The following is a 22043-nucleotide window of genomic DNA, read 5'->3' as shown; positions in this document are numbered from 1 at the left end:
CCCCGGGCCTCGCGCGGGCTTTCGGACGTTCGCGGGAGGGGCGGCCCGGAGCGGCCAGGGGCGCAGCGGCCTGCGCTGGGCCCCCGCGGCCTGCCGCCCGCCCACCTTCGGGAAGAAGAACCCGGGCTTCTGCTCCCGCCCGCGCAGCGTCACAGCCGCGCGACGGCAGGGACCGCTAGAGTCGGCGCGCCGGAACACGTCACCAGGGAGGCGGGGCCTGGGCCGGAAGCTGGTGCGGGAAGCGGAGGCCGGGGCGGGCTCAAGGAGAGGCGGAGGCAGACTCGGTTTCGCCGACGTTTACTGCGGGCAGTGCTAGGGGCGAGGACGCCCGGGGCAGGGCTGGGACGGCCGATGCCTAACGGCCGGCTGCGGGAGGCTGGTGTGCGGCGCCGTCCCCGCACGGGCCCGCTTCGGGCTGCGAAGAGGCGCAGAGCTGGCTGCACGGCGCTCCGGAGAGCGGGCCCCGGGAAGGGTCCTGCAGCATCTTCCACTGCGGCTGCAGCTGCCCCCTTAGGTACGTCAGGGCCTGGATGTCCTCCGGAGAGGCCATGGAGAACGGGCCCAGGCTGGGAGGCGCCTGTCCGTGCAGCACGAGGGCCAGGGTCCTTGCAAGCCGGGGTGCGGATTCCTAGGCCAGAGGCAGAGGTGGACACGGCCCCCGGTCTCTTCCCCACCTCCCACCCACAGCGTGTCCACCCTGCCGCCCCCCTTACCTCCTCCAGCAGCACCAGGACTCGGCCTCCTGCTGGCCCCTGCAGCATTGAGGCCAGCAGAGCCGCCCGGGCGTCTTGCAGGCCGTGGGCAGGCCCCAGAGCCACCAGCACCAGGTCAGGTTGGAAACCGTAGGCCAGGGGCAGCACCAGGCCCAAGACGCAGTTCAGGAACCCTCCAGTTGTCTGTGGGGACGGCGGCCAGGCCTCAGTCCGTCGCCCAGGGGAACCTCCCCACCCCCCAATCTCAGCAGAGGCCGGAAGGGGCCCGGGGCTTGACCCTCACAACCCTGCGCCTACCCCTCCAGGGGGCGCAGCCGCTCACCGCCGGCAGTGGTGTGCAGACGTGGAACATGGACGGGGCGGCCGCCTCCTCGCCCTTGCTGTTCAGCCACAGGGTCCTCCTTGCGGGGGAGGAGCGCGGGTCACCCTCCAGGGCCGGACAGCAGAGGCTGAGCCCAAGTGCTCGAGACCTGTCTGGCACTGCCCCAGCCGCCAAAGGCCCTCGTCCCCCCCCCCCCCCCGTCAGTCCTAGGGGTCAGCCCACAGGCGTGGCTGGACACACGCGTGACCCAGATTCGTACCCATCGTCTGCAAGGTCCAGGGGCCGATCCAGCTGTCCGAGGGTCACACAGAGCACCCTGGGGGAAGAACCGGCCTCAGGCCGCCTTGTGTGTCAGCTGGGGCAGAGGGATCCCATGGACCCTGCCCATGGAAGCTATGAGGTGCAGCTCACCTCTGGGCTCCGCAGGACAGACCTCGGCGAATGGCCACGTCCAGGGTGGCCGCCACAGCAGGGCCCGGGGTGACTACGAGGCTGTTGTTCACCTGGGGTGGAATGACAGCCGTGGAGGGCGGGGCCCCGGCCAGCCCCAGACCAGGTAAACAGCCCGTTCTTCCCTTCCCTCGGCCCCTGCCCACACGCTGCGGCTGAGCCTCCCTGAAGTTCTGAGGCCAGACAGCTCCACTTCTACGAATAAGACGCCCAACTCTGCTCAGGAGCTGAGGTGGGGGACACTTAGCCCCTGCGGCTGACTGGGGGCGGGTTCCTGGCCCAAGCCAACACCACCCAGCCCTCTAGACAGGCCACACTCCGTAGGCCCTGCCCCCAGGCCCACAGCCACCCCAGCCCCTCCCAGGTGGCTCTACCTGCCCATCCAGGGTCCCGTCTAAAAGGTACAGGAGCTTCCCAAGAGCAGTGAGGGCCTTGTCCTGGGCCAGGGCCTCGTGTGGCCTGTGGTGGGCACGCCAGAGGGACATATGGACACAGTGGTGACACACAGCTCACCCCGGCCCTCCCCTCAGGCCTGCCCTGCCCACCTGGCCCAGGCCTCTGTCTCCTCCCTGGGTGCCGACGCCTCCTGGCAGAGGACATCAGGGGGCAGGAGCCGGGCAGCTCCTGGTGCAGTCAGGGCAGCGGCTGTTGGGACAGGAGGCACGGGGCGGAGACGCAGCCGGTCCAGGAGGGAGCTCAGGGCAGCTGCTGCTGTCTCACACGCCACAGCCCCGGGCAGCGGAGGGGAGCAGGTGCCGGAAGCTGCATCTGGAGGCGACTCCGAGCCCCGGCCATCGAGGGAGCCCCGACCTGGCTGCTGCAGGCTCCTCCAGTGAGGGGCGTGGGCTCTTTGGACACTCTGGATGGACTCCAGGGCGCTGTGGGGGGCGGGCGGCCGTGAGACCAAGCTCCCACTCTAGCCTCCGCCTTCCTCGGATCCTCTGCCACCCCTCGCACCTGTGACATGGCACCATGGGCCCCGACAGGGGCAGGATGGGATCACCCAGCAGGGCCCGCACCGTCATGCACACCGACTGTGCCAGGGACTCCAGGTGGTAGCCGCCCTTGGAGAGAGGACAGGGTGGGGGCAGGTGTCACTGCAGTGGGCATCGCTGCAGGACCCTGTCTGGGGTTGCTGCCCCTGCCCCCACAGTCACCTCCAGCACAGCACAGACCCGGCCTCCAGCCAGCACCTGCAGCAGCCGTGTGAGGTGGGCGAAGCACTCCGGCGTGGCCTGCATCTGCCCCTGGGACCAGCATCAGCTGTGACGGGGCCTGAGCCCCAGGACCCCAGTGCCCCCCCCAGGCAGGCCCAGGCCCTCACCTCGGGATCCCCGATGGCCGAGTCGAATCCTGCTGAGACCAACACCAGCTCAGGATCAAACTGTAGGCAGAGCCGGGTGGGAGAGGGCAAGGAAGAGGCTGGAGGCCGACGGAGACCCGCAGCTCCAGGGGTCTGTCCACACACTGGCCAGGTGGCTCCAAACCCTCCCCAGCCTCCGGTGGAACTGCAGGCACCCAGTCCCCCTCCCACCTGCCTGCCCCAAGCCCCGCCCAGTCACCTCAAAGGCCAGCGGGAGGAGCACGCGCAGGAAGGCGGCCATGTAGTCTGGGTTTCCCATCCCCACCTGTGGAGGGGAGGCGTCAGGGCAGCCCTGCCCACGGGCTGTGGGGCGTGGAGGGGTGCAGGCCGGGGAGCTGGGCCGGGGCAGAGGACGGGCACCTGGTTCCAGGGCAGGTTGACGGTGAAGCCTCGGCCCTGCCCCTGCCCGACCGAGTCGGCGTCCGACTCCCGCAGGAACGGCCAGAAGCGTCCGTGCTCGTAGCGGTGCCAGGAGAAGTAGAGGACACTGCAGGCGGCCGGCCGGGGCCAGCGGTCAGCTTCGGGCTGCTTCCTGAGCGCAAGGCCGGGCCTCCCCCACTGGATTTTTTGGCAGCTAGGCTGTGTCCCCCCAGCTCACCTGGGGTCATCCTCAAAGATATACTGGATGCCTTGTCCGTGGTGGATGTCCCAGTCAACAATGAGGATCCTGGGGACAGACCGCCAGGGGTCACCCAGGGGCTGGGTGGGGTCTCAGCCACCTGCTTCACCCCTTCCTGCCTGCTACACACCTCTGCAGCCCATGCTTCTGCTTGGCGTGTTGTGCCGCTATGGCCACATTGTTGAACACACAGAACCCGTTGGCAGCTGCCCTCTGGCTGTGGTGCCCAGGAGGCCTGATGGGGGAGGGGACAGCAGTGGACACAGGGCACATCAGGAGCACCCTGACCCTCACGAGGCCATCATGGGGGCACTCAGGTGAGGGGTGGCTCTCACCTCACCAGGGCGAGTCCGTTGCGTACAGTTCCGGTCAGCACGGCGTCCACCAGCTGCAGCGCAGACCCCGCAGCAAGCTGGGCACAGTGATAGGTCCTCTGCAGGGGCAGGTGTGCAGATGAGCCCCCCCCACCTGACCTGGGTGCCCACACCACCAGGCTGCAGGGAACCAACCCCGGAGCGGAACCACAGGTGTGGACAAGGGGCTGTGGGCTGGGGGGCAGCCATGGACAGGGGCACTGTGCATCGGGGGTGGGGGTGTGCAGAGACGGCACACACCGGGTGGAAGTAGACAGCGTCGAACTGTGCAGACAGCGCTTGCAGCTCCTCCTCAGCCAGGGCCTGGGTTCCCCGCACCAGGGCCACGTACTCGGGGCTGCAGCAGGCAGGCAGGGCAAGGGGCTGGGGGTCCTGATGGGTGCGCCCACCCCACTGCACCAACCACCTCGGAGCCTGTCATCCACCCCCCACGCCCTGACAGTAAACGGGAGGGGGAGTGGGCAGCCTGCCCAGGCTCTGACCTGTGCACCAGGCCCAGCTCCGCCTCGGAGGCCTTGCGGGCTGGCAGGCGGAAGCACCTCTGCTCCAGACCACACTGCCGCAGACCATTCAGAGCGGCATGCAGGCGCGCGGGACACTCGATCTGGCACTGCGGGCTGGGGCGGACACGGAGCTGAGCGCCAGAGCCCCCTCCCCGCAACCACCGTCCCAGGCCACACTTACTCGTCCCAGAGCAGCCGGGTGGCCGTCATGTCCTCGTGGTACACGAGGGCGGTCCCCATGGTTAGGCGAGGTCGCTGTGGGCCACTCGGGAGGCAGGTGCCTGCACAACCGGTCCCCGCGCCGGCCGCAGCACGCGGAACCCGCGCACGCACCAGAGAGGGACTCGGCTTCCGGCTTCCCCAGGCTCGGACCCGCGTCCCGCCCCAATCCTGTCCTCGCTTTGGGGCGGGGCAGCCCCGCCTTCCGGGGAGTCCCGCAGCGGCGCCGCCTCCTCCGGAACTCCGGAGCCGACGGGAGAGCCGGAGCACCTCCGGCCCCAAACTTCCCGCGGCCGCTCTACCTGCACGCAGGCGCGCCGGGAGAGGCAGGTGCGCAACGGAGGCGTGAAGTCGTAGAAGAGGAATTAGGTGCGCGTGCAGGCAAGGGGGGTACCCAGGCCGCGGAGCAAAGCCGAGCTACCTTGCGGCAGGGGTCTCAGGCCCCCTCTGGCTTAGCTCCATGCACACCCAGAGGCTCCCCCAACCCCGGCCACTCGCAGAGCTGTGTAGCCTGCAGCCGTGGACCCGTGCCTCTGGGCAGTGGTCCCGGTGGAGGGCTTGGCATGGGGAGCCTGGTGTCCACAGTGGCCACTGTGGGCCCAGTCTGGAGGGCTGAGGGCACCGGCACACCCCAGGGAGCACAGGCAGGGAAGCATTAAGGGGGGAGAGGGAAATCAGGTGTGGCCTCCCCATCACGGCCTGGCCTCCTATTTGCCCAGGGCCTGTAGAGGGCAGTGCAGGCTGCCAGCCTCTCTGTGTGGCCAGGAGGGCGGGTGGCTTGCTTGGTGAGCAGACCCCCCCCCCCCCGCCGCCTAGCCCGGCCCCCTCCACAAGAGCCCTCCTGCCTTTCAGACAGCTGATGGGTCTGAGCCCCTCCAAGTTGGCCCTGGCCCCGGCCATGAAAGGAAATCATTCCACAAAGGGTAGCGTGCCGAGCCCTAACTGGGGCTGCAGGTGTCAGGCACCGCACAGGTGATAGCGCCGGCGGCACTTTAGTGGAGATGGGGGCAGTGAGCAGCAGGACACTCCATCCTCTGGCTGGCCAGGCCAGCCTCCATCCTCTGTGTGGGGCCAGGACTCAGGTGCCGACAGCTGGGGCTCGGCACCAGGCTGCACAGCCAGACTGGGAGACCTAAAAATGTTTATTTCTTTCCAGCTACCTGGGTACACCAAGTGGCTGATTTACATTCCAGGCTGGGGGGAAGGGTCAGGAGAGGCCACGGATGCTCCCCCCACACACCCGGGAGAGATGATGTCCCTGAGTTGGCAGCTCCGCACCCCGCCCCCATTCCTGCTCCTCAGGAGCTGGACCTCAGATCAGAGCCCAGGACTTGACCCTGACTCCGGCCAGCTCTGCAGCTTCTTGCTCCACCCTGCAGGGGCTGGGGGGCAGGCGCACGGCTCCTGGGGGTCAGAGGCCAGCCCCAGGATGGGCAGGGGTCCTGTCTGGCCTTAGAGTCCAGGTGCTCCTCCAAGGCTGGCTAAGCTGTGCACCCAAGTGCAGAGGAACAGGCTGCAGGGAGAGGGATCCGTGGATCGAGGGGGGCTGCTCAGCCTCCAGGTCAATGCTTGGAAGGTCAAGGTGGTACCCAGGGTGTCCCCGCCACCCCCAGAGGTCTTCACAGGGCTGTCTCCTTGGAGACCCTGGCCCCCAGCTGCCTGGGAGGCTTGAAGCTGAGCACCTCTTTGTAAGTGACACCTGGGGAGGGCGAGACACAAGAGGCAGTGAGCTTGGGCCACAGCACACAGGGCGCTGCTGCAGACGCCCCTCCCCCGCCCTGGCTGGGCCCAGCCCATGAGGCAAGGCCACTGCTGCAAAGTGGACTTTCTCAGGGCACTGGCGTTCCTGACCACGGCTTCAGCCACAGGCTGGACCTGTATCTACCACGATCCATTGTGAAAGCAAAAGCGCCCAGCCACAGCCTTTGGGGGGGGAACCACAGGGAGGGGCTGCGGCCTGTGGTTTTCAAGTTATCTTTCCAGCAGCAGGAACTTGTATCACACAAAACTGAACTCCTGAGCACACAGCAGAAGGGGTGCCAGGGCACCCCGAACCCCACAGCCCCTTCCACCCAGGCGCGCAGGACCCAGGACCCGGATCTGCCCAGGACTGGGCGGCACACGCCCCTACTGCGCCCCGGTGCTGCCTGCTGCCCTCGGGCCCCGGTGCTGCCAGCTGGTTCTGCAGACACCAGGCCGTCCTTCCTGGAGCATTGCCACAGCGCTGCCCTGCAGGGAGGCCAGGCGTGCACCGGCCGGCATGGCCAGCCCCAGAGGGGAGGGGCCAGCAGTGCAGAGGACAGCTGAAGGGTACTGGCGAGGGTGGCGTCAGGGGCGAGGCCCAAGGGGCTGCCTGGGGCAGACTTGATCCTGGTGGCGGGACACAGTGTCCAGATGGGCTGGGTCCTGACGTGGGGCAGGAGAGGCGGGAACAATTTGGACCGCTGTGAGCAGGGAGACCCTTGGACAGTGTGTGTGGAGGGACCTCCAGGGTGGCCAGGTCTCTGGCCTGGGCAACAGGGGGCAGGAGCGGCTCAGTGGGCGCCGCTGCCCTGAGCTCAGAGCCACGCCTCGCGGTTCCCAGGACTGTGTGCCGGGCCACCTGCCGGGCACCACGCAGGCCCCACAGAGCGCAACTCACGCTTCCACTCGTCCAGGGTGCGGTCCACGTCATCAAAGGAGTCGTCGTACTTCTGGGCCGTGGGCTCGTCCTCTGTGTCGTGCAGGGACTCGAAGTAGGGGTGGGCCAGCGCCTCGGCCGCCGTCACCCGCTGGTCCCCGTCCAGCACCAGCATCTTCTCCAGGAGGTTCACGGCTGGAGGGGCAGTGGGTCAGGCCGGCGGAGGCGGGCCTGTGCCCCAGGCCCCTGAGACCGCCCCGCTGCCCCCTGCCCTACCCAGAGGGCTTGCGTTGGTCACCACAGAGGCAAAGTCCTTCCTCTCACACTCGGGGAGGCCCTGCACGTACTGCTTGGCCTGCCAGGGAAGACAGGGTGAGGGGCAGCCCCCGGCCCAGCTGGCCTCACCCGCCCGGCTCCGTACTGACATCGGCGCTCTGCAGCTTTTGCACAAAATCAGCCGGAGGCGTCCCTGTCACCTTCATGATCTCCTTCAGCTGGTCCAGGTCTGCACTGGGGTTCAGGAGCACAACTCGGGGACAGGGAGCAGGAACCACACCCTCCTCCTCCGGCCCCGCCCACCGAGCAGCCCACGGCTGAGGATACGGTCACTGCCCTTGAACAGCGTCTTCCCGGTGATCATCTCCGCCATGATGCAGCCCACCGACCAGATGTCCACTGAGATGAGACCCCATCAGCACCCCGCGTGGAGGAAGGGGCCGCAGCACAGGCCCACGCCCTCACCCGGCTCCGCCAGAGCACGACAGACAGCTTTTGGGGGGCGGGGGCCTCCACCATGGGGAGCGAGGCGGTGTGGTCTGGGAGGCCCCCGTGTCCCTGGATGGCCTCTTACCTGTCTGTGTGTAGTGCATCCAGTTCAGGATGACCTCGGGGGCCCGGTACCACCGGGTTACCACATAGCCGGTCATCTCGCTGTCAGCCTGCCTGGCCAGGCCAAAGTCCAGGATCTGTGGGAAAAATCAGAGAGATGGAACTAAGAGGACCCCTAAGGAATGGACAGGCCAGCCGCGGTCTGGGAGACCCCCAGGGGACTGGCCCAAGGCAGCAAGCACCACCCCGGGTCCTTCCCTGGGAGTACCCGGGAGCTCCAGCCCTGGACTCCTCTCCCTGCTCTGCCAACCCCTGCTCGTCCTCCTGGAGGCCTCTCAGCCCCGCCCTGGGTCAGGCACCCTGGGTCAGGGACTGGGAACACCTCTCGCGCTCGCCCTGACGCAGATGTGGGGGCGTCGTGCCCAATGCCACCCCCTCAAGCACCACCCAGGGTCCATTTGTCCACCAGCTAGCTGCTCAGCCCCTGCCCAGGTGCCGGGTGGGTGGCGATGGCGAGGGAGGTCTCCCCACCCAGGCCCCCGGCCCGGCGGCACCTTCAGCTCACAGTCCTCGTTCACTGCCAGGTTGCCGGGCTTCAGGTCCTGCAGGCAGAGGACAGGTGGCCACTGCGAGGCCCGATGCCTGGACAGCACCCACACAGGGGCCACCAGACCCAACCCAGCCTCCCTGGCTCTTGCAGTCCATCCAGGAGAGCAGAGGTGCCTGGGTCCCCAGGACACGTTCCCAACAGCAATGCATGGGGTGTCGTGTGCACCACGCCAAGCCCCACCGCACTCCCTGACAGGTAAGCAGTGGAGACAGGACTGAGCCCCTCCGGAGGCCGTGGCCAGGACTCACCCTGTGGATGACGCCAGCAGCGTGGATGTACTGCAGACAGAGGGGTCAGCAGGGTCAGCGTCCCAGGGCCTCGGGGCCACAGAGCCCTCCCCGCCCTGCTCTGCCCGGCACTCCCACCTTCAGCCCCTTCAGCATCTGGTACACCAGGAACTGGATGCGGTCCTCGCTCAGCGTCTCATGCTTCATGAGCTTGCCCAGGTCGGTGCCCATGAACGGCATCACCAGGTAACTATGGAAGTGGGGCTGGGATGCAGTCACCCACCAGGGCCGGGCCCTGGAGCCGGGGGTCAGACCCCTCAGGCTCAGACCCCTCAGGTGACCCTCAGCACCTGGTCACCGCTGGCCTCGGTCGAGTCCTCTCGTCCCCGACCTCCCTGTCGCTCCCAGCAATGACCCCGCCTTCCCCCAGACATCCCACCCAGCCTGCCCTGAATGTCACCCTCTGTGGCCTTCTGATCTCTCATCTAAAAGGCACTGTGTTGAAGACAAGGGGGCAGGAAGCTTCACACACAGGGGCTGGGAAAGGGCAAGATGGGTGGTGGCCAGGGGGGTGGGCTGGGCAGGTGGAGGGAAGTCGCCATTTAGCACCCCGGGAGACGCTGAGGCCTCTGGGGACCCACCCTTGGCATGTCAGGTAACAGGGAGCCCGCTGCCCTCTGCAGCCCTCCGCAGGCCTGGCCTGGCTCCCGGCTGAGAACAACGTGAGCCGGAAGCAGCCTGGTCAGTGCTAGGCCAGGATGGGAGCTCCCTGCCACCTCTCCTCCACCCACCGGCAAAGGTCAGCAGCTCCAGTTACAGGCCACACGCCTGGTGCCTGGGGCCAGAGCACGGGACCAGCCCGTTAACAGGGTTCACACCTCCAGCACTGGCGATGGCCCAGGTGCTGGGGGTGGAGGGAGGAGGAGGCCCGGGCTGTGTCTGGGTGTTCCAGTGCCCAAGGGTCCCAGGAACATGTTGGGAGGGGGTGTGGAGTGGCTTGTGGTCCAGACACAGAGTGAGCAGGGTGCATCCCAGCGCCCTGCCAACCCAGAACCTAACGCTGGTGCCCAGGAGCCGGCCAGCCCAGGCCAGCACTCACAAGTCTGTGAAGTCGTCCAGGGTCTCGTCCGGAGTGAACACGTCCAGCAGGCCGATCACCTGGGGGAGGGCCAGAGTGCCAGGTGGGGGAGGGTGCAGCAGAGGATGCAAGGGCTCGGGCACCTCCAAGGGTGGTACCGCACAGTGGGCAGGACCCCCCGCAGCTGGCCTCGCCTCCCCACTGCCTCAGCCCTGGCACCTTCAGCCATGCACGGGTTATTTTTGGGTGGTGACAGCTGGGATCCTCTAGGGGAGGGGCAGCCTCAAGTCTGTGCTGGCTCTGAACCATCCAGACAGAGGGCTCCCAGCCCTTCGGCCTTCCTCCCCCCTTCCTCTTCCCAACCAAGCAGCCCCAGGACCAGGATGGGGACAGGAGGCCCTTCCCAGAGCCATTGCCTCTGCCGGTGCGACCCAGGTGGACAACACAGTGACAGCCAGACCTGGTCCTGCAGAGGCCCCCGTGAGGTGGCAAGGACAGCAAACAGGACTGCACATGCAAGCAGCTAGGGCGGGGACGCTGGACCCGGAGGGGGGCCACGGGCAAGGTGGCACAGCACAAGGAGAGTACTTGTGAGTTTTAGGGACACAGGGAAGGAGACCAGGTGAGGCCAGGGCAGGGAGGAACCAACAGGTGCAGGTTTGGCTCTGATCCTGAGAGCCACCACTGAAGAGTTTAAACCAGGGTGGGGTACAGAACACATCCCCCTGGTTGTGGGGCAAGGACAGGTGGGAGTGATGCAAGAATAGACTGTAGGGGCTGGCGCTGTGGTGTGGTGGGTTAAGCCTCCATCTGCAGCACCGGCTTCCCATATGGGCACCGGTTCAAGTCCAGCCTGCTCCACTTCCGATCCTGATCCCTGCTAATGCGCCTGGGGAAGCAGCAGAGGATGGCCCAAGTGCTTGGATACTCTGCATCCATGTGGGAGACCCAGATGAAGCTCCTGGCCCAGCCCTGGCCATTGCAGCCATATGGGGAGTGAACCAGCAGATGGAAGCTCTCTCTCTCTCTCCGTAATTCTTTCAAATAAATAATCTTAAATAAATTAAAAAAAAGAATATAGGTGGATGGACAGGTGGCTGCCCACAGCAGCCACCAGCACCAGAGTTGTGGGCAGAAGGAAATAGCGTGGGACATGTGGAGCAGGGCCTGGGGGCAGGTGGGCCCATGGAGGTGACCACAGATGTGAAGACCTGGGGCATTCTTGTGGGGGGTATCAGATAGACAGGGACTTCTGTGCCATGTAAGGAGATCACAGCCCAGAGCAGGGGGCCAGGGCTGAATAGAGGGAAGTGGCCTGGAGAGACCACAAGGAGGGGGTCACGGGGAGGCAGGACTGGGACCCACGGCAGCTCCTTCCTCCCCTGAGCAAGGCACTCAGCTTCCTCATGGGAGAACGGGGCTCCAGCAGGCAGAGCTGCCCAGCAGCAGGTAGCTCAGGAAGCCCCCAGGATGGCAGGACCCTCTGGCCCAGGGCTGCAGCACAGGGGATCGGAGACTGGTGGTGACTGAAGCCTACAGCCCTGGCTGCACAGGGGGTTGGTGGGTGAGCACGAATGCGAGTGTGGGTGAGAAACTGGATAAGACCTGCAGTTGAAGAGGCTGCCTCGTGGGGTTGGTGTCCACCGCCAGTGGGTTTCACGTAGAAAGGAGGTGAGCCCTGGGCCAGGGGCAGAAGTGGCAGTTGAAAAGAACAAAGGGTCACCGAGAGTGTCAGTGGCCGACAACCCAGGTTTGCTGCTGGACACGAGGAGTCCTTCTCCCAGGGTCTGGCAGCTCCAGGGACCCGAGAGACCAGAACATCCACCCAGACCATGGCCCTGAGACTGGGCCCGCCCCAGGGGCTGAGACAGTGTGGCGTGCATGGGAGGGGACAGAACTCTGGGCCCCAGGGAACCCGGGTGGAGGAGCGAGAACTCCCCCTGGCAGAAGGAGCTCCTAGCAGCCAGCAGTGGCCCTGGGAGACACCTGGGGCAGCCATGTGTGGGAAGCAGGGGAAGGATGGGAAAAGATGCCCCCAGAAGGATGTGTGATGTCCTCGCGATGGCCTCCAGCCCTCAGCTCTGCAGACACCAGCTCCCTGAGCCACTGCACCTACCGGAGACCCCGCCCTCCCAGGGGATGGCCTTGCCCACGGCCCCTGCCGGCCTGGAGCAGAGTGGGCGCTGGAGAACGGCACTGGGACCAAAGGAGGGAGGTTCCTGGAAACAGGAACCCTTACCCCACACCCAGCCCCAGCACCCTCTCCCCAGCATGGGGCCGAGGCCTGGACAAAGCCCGGTTCCCGGCAGAGAAACCAGCTGCGGAACCAGGAGGCAGGCAGACGCTGGGCGGAAGGGAAAGGGTGTCCCCCACAGAGGGACTGCGCTGCCCCTCCCCTGCCGCCTCCGGAACCCCGCCCGCCCCACTCCGCGTGCTGCGGGGGCTGGAGGCCGGCGGGAGGGCCCGCGGCCGGGAGGCGGGGCCCCGCGTCCTCACGTTCTCGTGGCGCATGTGCTGGAGCAGGCGCAGCTCGCGGTAGGCGCGCTTGGCGAACAGCTCCGACTGGAAGGGACGGTACAGCTTCTTGATGGCCACCTTGGCGCCCGTGCGGCTGTCCACTGCCGAGCTGCGGGGCGCACCGCTTAGCGGGGAGGCCAGGCCCGCCGACCCCCGCCCACCCCGCGGCCCGCGCTCACCACACGGCGCCGTAGGCGCCCGAGCCCACGGGCTGCAGGTCCTGGTACACAGCGCGCACCTCCCAGGCGGTCTTGGTCACCTCCTGGCGGTAAAAGCCCTTGCGGGCCGGCGGCGGCGAGCTCATCGCGGGCCGGCGAGGCTCCGCGCGCCCTCCGGCCCCGCAGCCCGCCGACCCCGGCCGGCCCCGGCAGCGCGCGGCCCCTCCCCCGCTCGCGGACCAACCGGCCCCAGGGTCACGCACACGTGACGCCCCCGCCCGCCCTCCGGCCCCTCCGGAAACCCGAAGCGGCCGCCGCCCGGGGAGGGAGCGAGGCTGGGGGGAGGGGAGCGCCGGCCCTCGGCCCCAGCGCGGTCCTCCCGGGGCGCTGGGCTCATCCAGGGTCGCTGTCCACCAGCCCTTCGTCCCCGGCCCCCTGGGCCAGGCCGCATCTCACGCGGTGTCAAGAGCCCCACCCCACTCCCAGGGTGCCCACATTACCGTCCATCAGTCCCCAAAAGTTCAGCGCCCCACAGTGCACCTTGAAGATTTATTTATCTGAAAGGCAGTGTTACAGAAAGGAAAGGCAGAGAGAATCTTCCATCCTCTGCTTCACTCCCCAGATGGCCTCAACTGCCGAGCCTATCCGAAGGCAGGAGCCAGGAGCTTCTTCCCCGTCTCCCATGTGGTGCTCATATGGCACGCCGGCACTGCAGGCAGTAGCCCCCACATTTTACATTGTGTCTTGCCCGCATCCCTCCTTCCACGGGGAGAGGTTGGTTCCCGCCTCCTGAAGGTCACACGGCACACCCAGCGCCCAGCCCTGTGCCTGCAGACCCCAGCCTCCCAACCTGGGAGCCAGAGGGGCACGCCCAGCTCCCCTTCTTGCACGGCTGCAGGTGGGGTGCCTGCTCCAGGCATCCGCCAGTGTGTCCCGAATCCCGGATGAACCGCACCGCCCTCTCTCCAGGAAGGTGGGCCTGCCCCCATGGGTGAAGCCCCCTCCCCAGAGAAAATCTGGGCCAGTGACAGGGTCCCTGCCCCACCTCCATGCCCTGTCCATCCAGCTGCTTTGCACCTGGGCTTCATGGTGGGAGGGCTGGAGCACTCACCAGCTATGAGCAGTGGGCAGGGGCAGTGTGTGGCACCCCAGCCACGGCTTCCCCTTGTTTTCCACCTGCCTGACCCAAGAAGCCCCCACCCTTCATGAGGGCCCAGGGCCTAGCAGGTCCCATGCCACAGCAGGCTCTGGAGGTGGGTCTGCGTCACCAGCCCCGCCCCAGCTCTCACCCCAAATGATGGACATGGTCCCTCCTGGTCTCCAGGGCTCCCCCAGCAGTGGCCATCATACTGACCAAGCCTCAGGAGGTCCAATTCCCAAAAGCCCAGGGCAAGAGCAGACTGCCCACTCGTGGGCCGCTAGGAGCACCAAGCAGGGACCAGGCCCCTGTGTGGAGGTCCGTGTGTAGCCATCCTGCTGCCCAGCCCCTGGGGAAGGACAGGCCTTTGCTCCCAGAGATACCCAACTGCCCTAGGCAGCCTTCCCGACCACCGAGCAAGGGGAAGCTCCAGGTCGGCCAGGAGCCAAGGTTGCAGCCAAGCCTAGTGCCAATGTGTTGCCCATCGGCCTCCTCCCCTGGGCTCCCTGGGTTCTCGGACCCTCCAGGGGACAAGAAGGCCACCAGGAGGTGACTGCTGGTCTGACTGGGGGCCTGAGGGACCGGGCCAGCTCCTCTGGGCAGCAGGGACACCAGGGGCAGCGGGGCTGGAGCCTGGGACACAAGCTGAGCAGAGGAACTCCTTTATTGCGCACCCCTGGTACAGGCACTTCACATCCAGACCTCCCTGGTCCCTGGGGACAACAGGCCAGTCTCCACGAGGGACCCCGCTCCCAGCACAGCCGAGCTGGGCCCTGTCCGAGGCCACTTGGTCAGCTCCATCCTGGGAGAAGGGAGGACGGCGGCTGACCCACACCCCGGGCACCCCGTGTCTGGCTTCAGGACCACAACCGGGGCAGAGGTAGAGGGCAGCGGCTCCTCGGCTGTGGGCCGAGGTCCAGGGGCGGGGGAGTCTGGGGCCGAGTCCACACTCTCGTGTGCTGTCCACCTTGGCTTCCTCCAGTCTGGAGCTCCCAGCTGGCTTGTCGCCCTGCCTCGGGTACCTCAGGCCCCAGGAGAACGCCCGCTTTTGCGCGCTTGGCCACCCTGGCCCACGGACCCCTGCAGAGCTGGGCCTCAGCACCACGGGTGGTGTCAGGAACTGGGGGGAGGGAGGCAATGGTGCAGCCACCCAACTCGAGGTCCTGCTGGACACGACCCCTGGCTCTTGGGCACCACAGGGTCACATGCACCAGCACGCACCTATACATGCCCTGACGTGTGACGACCCGGCGTGCACACTCACACGCGTGCCCACATGCATGTGCACAGGGAAACACAAGGGTCCGGCCAGCTTTTTGGACTTCACACTAGGTAGTTGTCCCTGCCCTGCCACCAACTGTCCACCCCAATGGAGACTGCCCAGCCTGATGGGGTACTGGCCTGCCTCAGCTCTCAGACCCTGGGTCTCGGGGCAGCCCGCACCGCCAGGCCGAGCAGCTCTGGCCACAGAGACCCTCCCTGTGAGTCTCCAGGGTCCCTAGTGTGCCTTCCCCCTACCGAGCCTGGAAACAGACACTCCTCAGTGGGACCCCTGTGGCACCCAGGCCTCCCTCCGACAGTGAGGTCCCAAGAGAGACAGTGGCTGGGAGGTGGAACAATGAAGGCAGGCCCAGGGACGCTTCTGCCCTGACCCCTGCACGTGGCATGCACACTTGCACACTGCATTCATGTGTGTGGGCTGCCCTCAAGTCAGGGATCCTAGAGCAGGGGCTCAGGGCTGCCTGGACACAGAGGTGTGCGGGTTGAGAGGGAGCGAGTTCAAGCCCCACCATGGGTTCAAGGGTGGCCGCAGGGCAGCACCTCACTGCTCGATGTCCAGGCTACCAGATGGCTGTGGTGACTCCGGGGGCTTGAAGCTGAGAACCTCCTGGTAGGTGAGCTCTGGGGGCCAAGGGGGAAGAGTGAGTTTGTGCCTGCCTCACATTGCCTTCCCCCATCAGGCACCTGCTGCCCTGCCCAGGCCCCTCACCCTCTGCCACACACAGCCATCTCCAGCTGCCCCACGGTGCAGCGGGGGCTGTGTCCCCTCCCAGACCACTCTGGGGAGGAAGTGGGATATTTCCTGTGGTGTCTGGAGGAATGCAGAGCCCTGAGCCCCCCACGCCTACCCTTCCACTCCTCCACTGTGCGTTCCTTGGCCTCAACGCTTTCGTCATAGGGCTCGGCCACCGGCTCATCGTCGGGGTCGTGGTACTGGCTGAAGTAGGCGTGGGCCAGTGCCTCCGCTGCGCTGACCCGCTGGTCGCTGTCCAGCACCAGCATCCTTCCCAGGAGATCTATAGCTGCACGGGGCCAGTGGAGGGGGAGGGGCTGTCAGCTCCAGCTCCAGGACTCGAGGTGCAGCCAGCCTGGGCCCGGGGCCAGTCCTCACCCAGGGGGTTGGCTCCGCGGAAGATGCTGCTGAGGTCCTTCTGGGGCATGGGGGGCAGAGACTGGATGTAGGTCCGGGCCTAGGGCACATGAGAAGGGCCTGCAGGGGCTGCTCACCCCCGGGCCCTGGGTCCCCAACAAGGCAAGGAGTCAGCAGGGCTGGGAGCGGCACAGGCAGAGCAAACACTGCTCCCCACAGGCCTGGCTGGCTCTACCTCCTCACCCGGTCCTGGCGCCTGCAAGAGCTGGGTTTGCAGCTCCGCCGGCCCCACCGCCCACGGCCAGGGAAGCTTGTCGGGGCTGTGACTTTCACCCCCACCATCCCTGTCTCCCTGGGCTCCCCGGCGGGGCGGCTGAGGGCAGGCTGGGCAGGACTTACATGCTCCGAGGAAATCTTTGCCAGAACCTCAGGGCTGGGCGTGCCCACCACCTCCATGATCCGCTTCAGCTGGTCGATGTCTGCCTTGTTCAGGAAACACCCACTGGCCATCGACCGCCCCCAGGCCCAAGAGCCCCATCTTGGGGCCCCACCCAGAGCCTGCTCTCTGACAGCTGAGGATCCAAGCCTGAGGTAGCCCGGCCCAGGGCAGAGGAGAGCCAGAGCCACCCCCACCCTGGAGGAGGGGTCCCCGCAGCGTGACGCTGCCGTCCGCCTGGGCCAAGGATACAGTCACTTCCTGGGAAGAGAGCCTTCCCCTGCAGCAGCTCGGCCATGATACAGCCCACGGACCAGATATCCACTGTTGGGGGAGGGGTGGGGCTATCAGCCTGCCCACCCGAGCCACTCCTCTGGAAGCTGCCCAGCGGACCCTCAGTCACACCCAGGCCGACCCCTTCCTTCTGTACATGTTGGGTGGGGAGAGGAAGTGGCTCAGGCCCCACCACACACCTGCCTCGGGGACCCTTGGAAAGTCTGTTTTTGAATACTGGTCCCAGACCCTGCCTGTCCCCCAAGACCAGGCAAGGCTCCCCCAGGGCCCCTCAGCCATGGGCCGACTCCCAGTCCCTGTGCCCCCGGGTTGGGCCCTGGTGTGAGCCCAGTCAGCCGCCCTGGCTGCATGAGGGCTGACGGCACCTGTCTGGTCGTAGTGCATCCAGTTCAGCATGATCTCCGGGGCTCGGTACCAGCGCGTGGCCACGTAGCCGGTCATCTCCTCGTCAGCCTGGCGGGCCAGTCCGAAGTCCAGGATCTGGGGGACCATGAGGTGTTCAGGGCCCCCCCGTACCCCACAGCCCGCCTGGCCCCGCCGGCCACTCACCCTGAGTTCGCAGTCTTCATTCACGGCCACATTGCTGGGCTTCAGGTCCTGCACGGGCGGGCAGAGGCCTGAGCGCAGGGATGGCGCCCGCGTGAGCCTGCCCGCCGCCCGCCGCCTACGGCCGCACCTACCCGGTGGATGATCCCCGCTGAGTGGATGTACTGCGGGGAGGGAGGTGGTGAGCATTGGCCATGTGCTCAGGGACCCCCACCTCCAGCCCAGGCCCTAAGACCCCCACCTCCAGCCCAGGCCCTAAGACCCCGCCTGCAGCCCAGGCCCTAAGACCCCGCCTCCAGCCCAGGCCCTAAGACCCCCATCTCCAGCCCAGGCCCTAAGACCCCGCCTGCAGCCCAGGCCCTCAGACCCCCATCTCCAGCCCAGGCCCTAAGACCCCTGCCTCCAGCCCAGGCCCTAAGACCCCCACCTGCAGCCTAGGCCCTAAGACCCAGCCTGTAGCCCAGGCCCTAAGACCCCCATCTCCAGCCCAGGCCCTAAGACCTCCATCTCCAGCCCAGGCCCTAAGACCCCGCCTGCAGCCCAGGCCCTAAGACCCCGCCTGCAGCCCAGGCCCTAAGACCCCCATCTCCAGCCCAGGCCCTAAGTTCCCGCCTCCAGCCCACACCCAGAGACCCCCACCTTCAGCCCGCGCAGCAGCTGGTATACCAGGAACTGGACGTGTTCGTCACTCAGCGCCTGGCACTTGACGATGTTGTTCAGGTCTGCGCCCATCAGGGTGGTCACCAAGTACCTGGGGCAAGGTGGGGGGTCAGGGGACAGGCCGGAGCCCCACTGCCCATGGGCCGAAGGTGCTCCTCTGGCCGCCAGGCACTCACACTTCACTGAAGTCCTCGATGGACGTGGCTGGCGTGAAGACGTCCAGAAGCCCGATGACCTGGGAGGCAGGACAGCAGCTGAGCAGCATGCGGTGGGCAGCTCCCCCCGCTCCCGCCAGCCCTCCCTCCCACTGGCCCCGGCCCAGGCCCTCCCTCTCGCCGGCCCTCCTCCTCCTTCCCGCCGCCAGCATGCTCACGTTCTCGTGCTTCAGATGCTTGAGCAGCCGCAGCTCCCGGTACGTCCTGCGGGCGTGGATCAGCGACTGGAAGGGCCGGGAGAGCTTCTTCACCGCCACCCTCTGCCGCAGCCGGGCGTCGTAGGCTGAGCTGGAAGGCGGGCGAGTGAGGCAGCTCCTCCGCTCCGGACCGACCCCTCCTCGCGCGAGGCCAGAGGAGCCCCTGGGGCTGGGCCCCGGCTTGGGGAGAGACCTGGGTACTCCCAGGGCAGAGGGTGCCCCCCACCCCAGGACTGGGCAGGTCTAAAGTGTGTGCTGCATCACTGGTAACCAGAAAGTGGACACTGGGGATGTCCGGCGAGGCTGGCCTTGCCCAGCCCCACGCCCGCCCCCTCGGCAGCAGCCCCCTCGCCCAGCGGCTGGTGCAGCAGTCACCGGCCTCGGGATCCGGGCTCAGCTGGGAGCAGGTCTGGAGTCCTTTGCACAGCTTGCTCCCTCTGGCCAATGTGCCCACCCACTCACCCCTTCCCTTCCTCTCAGAACCCGCCCCCAGCAGTGAGCCCAGACTTGACTGCCCCTGCTGTGGGACGCTCATGGGTGCCAGTGGCAGAGAAAAATTCACCAGGTCCCTAGGGCGTCTGTGCCCCCATCACCAGGTTGTGACCCACAGGGGCAAGTCCACGTCACTGCTGGAGAGGAGGTGGCAGATCCTTCGGCCCAATTGCATCTGTGTGGTTAGCTGAGCAACCGGGAATTGGCACCCGCACAGTCAGCTCCTTGGCAGTGGAACTGAGCAAACATGGAGGGTTGGGGTGCAGCCCAGAAAAGCCCAGGTCCCCCTGTGGGGACTTGACACCCCCGGAACTCCCAGATGTGCAGACCCAGCCTTGAGTCCACCTGGGTCCCTGCCACAATATCCTCTGGTCCCTCACACACCCCGGAAGATGTGCCCCGGTGCTGGAGTGGCCGAGGTGACCCCCTCAGGCTGCGGGCACAGGCAAGGATCCGCCCACCAGTCCCCAGCCTCTCCGGCCCCACTGGGACCCAGTAGCAGCCAGTGACGACCCCGCCGGGTGCCGTGGGGGCACCTGGCAGCGTCCACACCTGGGAGCAGCCTGTCTACACAACGCTGGTCTGTCACCGCCCTGTCCGGCTTTCCTGTCCTGGAGCGAAGGCCGCGGCCCGATCGGCACCCACGCCCCCCACAAGCCGCCGTGGTCTGTTTGGGTTCAGGCTCCGGACTCTGCGCTCTGGGGATCGGGCGTCAGGTCCCCCGCTCAGGACGGAGTCGGAGACTCCTGGGAAAACGAGGAGTGGGCAGGACCCGCAAGGGGCTCCGAGGCCACTGCGAGCCTCCGAGCCTCCGTTTTCAAACAATGGCGCGGGGCGGGGGCGGGGTATCCGCGGGCCCCTGAGCAGCGCGACCCCTAACCCAGGAACTCCGAGGGAGCGCAGACGCCGAGGGCCCCGGGCGCCCGGCCTCCGCCAGCCGCGCCATCCCGGGACTGGGCGCGGCAGGAGGACGACCCCCGCCCCGCTGGGGGCGGCGTGCGGCGGGCACGCTTCCCGCACGCCCTCCACCCCGACGCACCGCCGCGGCCCGCGCAGGGCCCGGGGGCGGGGGCAGGCCGAGGCCCCTCCCCACGCCCGCGGCCCCGAGCGCGATCCGCGCCCCGCCCCTACCAGACCGAGCCGTAGGCGCCGGAGCCCACCGGGCGCAGCCCCTGCAGCCTCTGCGGCACCTCCCACACCGTCTTGTTCAGCTCCTGCCGGTAGAAGCCGGCGCGGGGCCCCGACATGTCCGGAGCCGGAGCCGCGCGCAGCTGAGGGCGGCGGGGCGCGGGGCGGGGCTCCTGGCTGGGGCGGGGGCGCCCGGAGCCGAGCGGAAACCGGGGCGGCGGCGGGATCCGGGCCCGGAGCTCGGGAAGCGCTTCCTCTCGGGACGGAAGGGGGTTGAGGGCCGGGCCTTTGCGGCGCCGGACCACCTGCCGGGGTCTCCCGCGGGCGCGGCCGGTCAGCACCAGGGACAGCGGCGACCCGGGGGGGGGGGGGGCTCTGGGGCCAGGGCTCGGGAAGAAGCGGCCCCAGATGAGTCCCCTCGGGTCCCTCGTACTTTCTGCCTCTTCGGGAAGCCCACCCGAACTTCCCCAGACCGTGGGAGCCGCCCCTACCGCCCCGCGCTGCGGTCCCGTGGCCGGCGTCCTCCCGTTAAGCCCTGGCCTCGCGGCCGGTCGCCGCAGGCCACAGACAGACGCCAGGTCGGGGGCTTTGGGCGGGACGCCCCCTCCCGGGATGGGAGGAACTCGGGCTCCAAGTCGCCCCCTCTTGCTCAGGACCAGCGTGAAACGCGGAGCGAGCTCCCTGGACCCGCACCTTCGTGCAGACTTCATGGGACTTGGGACCCTGGCCGGGGTCCAGGGCCCGTCCTGCTGGGGCCCCTGAGGCGTTTGGAGACCCGGGCGGGGAGGGGGACTCAGTGGATGCTTCCCCACCACCACACGAATCGCCGGTGAGGGTCTGGAACAAGCAGGATGTGGTCTCAGCTCCATTTTCTGGACATGGACAGGTCAGCGGCATTGCTCATGGCTCCTTCCCATCCTCACCTCTCCCTCCCCCTGTTCACTGGAAATTGGACAGTGACCAGAAGGGCTGGTCACCGCGGGGCTGAAGGGCATTCTGGCCACCTGGACAAGCCAACATTCACCCCTCGCTGGCACCAGCCAGGCTCCTGGGTCCCATCACTCGCATCCCTACAGGGGAGGGGTGAGGGTGGAGACCACCTGGGCGAGGACTGCAGGACCTACAGCCTTCCCCTCCCCCTGGGTGTCCCTTGCACGTGTAGGGGTGTCCTCACAGATGAGCCCCTTCTTTCCTGACTGCCCTGGGGGAGAGCGGCAGCAGACTCCTGGAAGCCAGGCCTCCAGGTTCCTGTTTCCCTACAGCCAGTGTTGGGGAGGGGCCCCAGTGTGTGTGTTGGGGGCGGGGGGACGGGTCAGTCATTTGCCTTGGGCCCCTTGCTTGGGGAGACACTCATCCCCTTCCAGGAGGGTTCACCGTCCCCTGACCCCGGCTCCTGGGCTCCCCAGCCATAAGGGGAGGCCCCAGCGGAGAGACCAGGCCGGAGACCGTTCAGACAACGCAAACAGGGACAGCGAGTGTCCAGACCGCTCTGCTTCCTCCTGGGCTGGGCCTGCTTGGGGTTCACAGGAAGCTTTGTGGGGGCAGGGCCCCTCCGGCCCATTGGCTGCAGACCTGACCTACGTCTTCATCTTGTGGCCCTGACCCAGGCCCTCGGCGTTATCTACCCCCACCAGACCCCTCCATGAGCAGAGGTCACTCGCCCTCAGAGGTGCAAACGGTGGTCCTGCGCAAGTCATCCTGGGTAGCTCGTGGGACAAAGCTGACCTCACGGCCCCAAGGCCTTGAGACGCTGGCCCTGTCCAGTGGGGCCGGCACACAGCTCAAGGCTTACCAAGCATCTCGGTCGCTGCTGCCTCATGCCTGCCCGGGGAAGGGAGGAGTGGGAGGGAGGAGGCCGCTGAGGGCACCAGACGGGGGCGCTAGAGCCAGTCTCTTTCCAGCACCCCGCCAGGCTGGCCTGGTCCCACCTGGCCCACACAGGGGCCCACCTCAGGGCCAGCAGTG

At 67.3% G+C, this 22043-nt stretch overlaps 3 protein-coding genes across 8 annotated transcripts; all 3 read right to left on the bottom strand.

Moving 5' to 3' along the window:
• Positions 1-281: 281 nt before the first annotated feature.
• HDAC10 (histone deacetylase 10) lies at positions 282-4676 on the bottom strand. 2 transcript variants are annotated; one of them, XM_062202640.1, is made up of 18 exons: positions 4526-4676; positions 4324-4458; positions 4082-4178; positions 3803-3900; positions 3598-3702; positions 3447-3515; positions 3209-3335; positions 3048-3113; positions 2810-2869; positions 2643-2732; positions 2443-2549; positions 2031-2363; positions 1860-1944; positions 1447-1538; positions 1295-1351; positions 1036-1114; positions 714-896; positions 282-628 (listed from the first exon to the last, which is right to left on the bottom strand). In XM_062202640.1, exons 1-18 carry the CDS (start codon positions 4582-4584, stop codon positions 356-358), a joined length of 2115 nt encoding a protein of 704 aa, XP_062058624.1. In that variant the 5' UTR covers positions 4585-4676; the 3' UTR covers positions 282-355. The 2 variants fall into 2 exon arrangements, with proteins under 2 accessions (XP_062058624.1, XP_062058625.1); XM_062202641.1 differs by lacking the exon at positions 2643-2732.
• Positions 4677-5449: 773 nt separating this feature from the next.
• On the bottom strand, positions 5450-12788 carry MAPK12 (mitogen-activated protein kinase 12). Of its 3 annotated transcripts, none has more exons than XM_062202638.1 (12): positions 12623-12788; positions 12423-12552; positions 9948-10006; positions 8987-9098; positions 8870-8899; positions 8566-8613; positions 8034-8148; positions 7787-7858; positions 7660-7688; positions 7460-7538; positions 7205-7378; positions 5450-6262 (listed from the first exon to the last, which is right to left on the bottom strand). In XM_062202638.1, the coding sequence occupies exons 1-12, from the start codon at positions 12745-12747 to the stop codon at positions 6183-6185; spliced, it is 1053 nt and encodes a 350-aa protein (XP_062058622.1). In that variant the 5' UTR covers positions 12748-12788; the 3' UTR covers positions 5450-6182. The 3 variants fall into 3 exon arrangements, with proteins under 3 accessions (XP_062058622.1, XP_062058621.1, XP_062058620.1); XM_062202636.1 differs by having other exon boundaries at positions 5452-6262; positions 7609-7688; XM_062202637.1 differs by lacking the exon at positions 8566-8613 and having other exon boundaries at positions 5451-6262; positions 7609-7688.
• Positions 12789-14191: 1403 nt separating this feature from the next.
• MAPK11 (mitogen-activated protein kinase 11) lies at positions 14192-20197 on the bottom strand. Of its 3 annotated transcripts, none has more exons than XM_062201897.1 (12): positions 20082-20197; positions 18420-18549; positions 18223-18281; positions 18026-18137; positions 17521-17550; positions 17390-17437; positions 17206-17320; positions 16799-16870; positions 16510-16589; positions 16132-16210; positions 15869-16042; positions 14192-15641 (listed from the first exon to the last, which is right to left on the bottom strand). In XM_062201897.1, the coding sequence occupies exons 1-12, from the start codon at positions 20195-20197 to the stop codon at positions 15562-15564; spliced, it is 1095 nt and encodes a 364-aa protein (XP_062057881.1). In that variant the 3' UTR covers positions 14192-15561. The 3 variants fall into 3 exon arrangements, with proteins under 3 accessions (XP_062057881.1, XP_062057882.1, XP_062057883.1); XM_062201898.1 differs by having other exon boundaries at positions 18053-18137; XM_062201899.1 differs by lacking the exon at positions 17521-17550.
• Between the last annotated feature and the right edge of the window lie 1846 nt (positions 20198-22043).

Source organism: Lepus europaeus, chromosome 10 (genome assembly GCF_033115175.1).
Source record: "Lepus europaeus isolate LE1 chromosome 10, mLepTim1.pri, whole genome shotgun sequence".
Classification (NCBI taxonomy): domain Eukaryota; kingdom Metazoa; phylum Chordata; class Mammalia; order Lagomorpha; family Leporidae; genus Lepus; species Lepus europaeus.
This window is presented reverse-complemented; position numbering and strand designations above follow the sequence as displayed.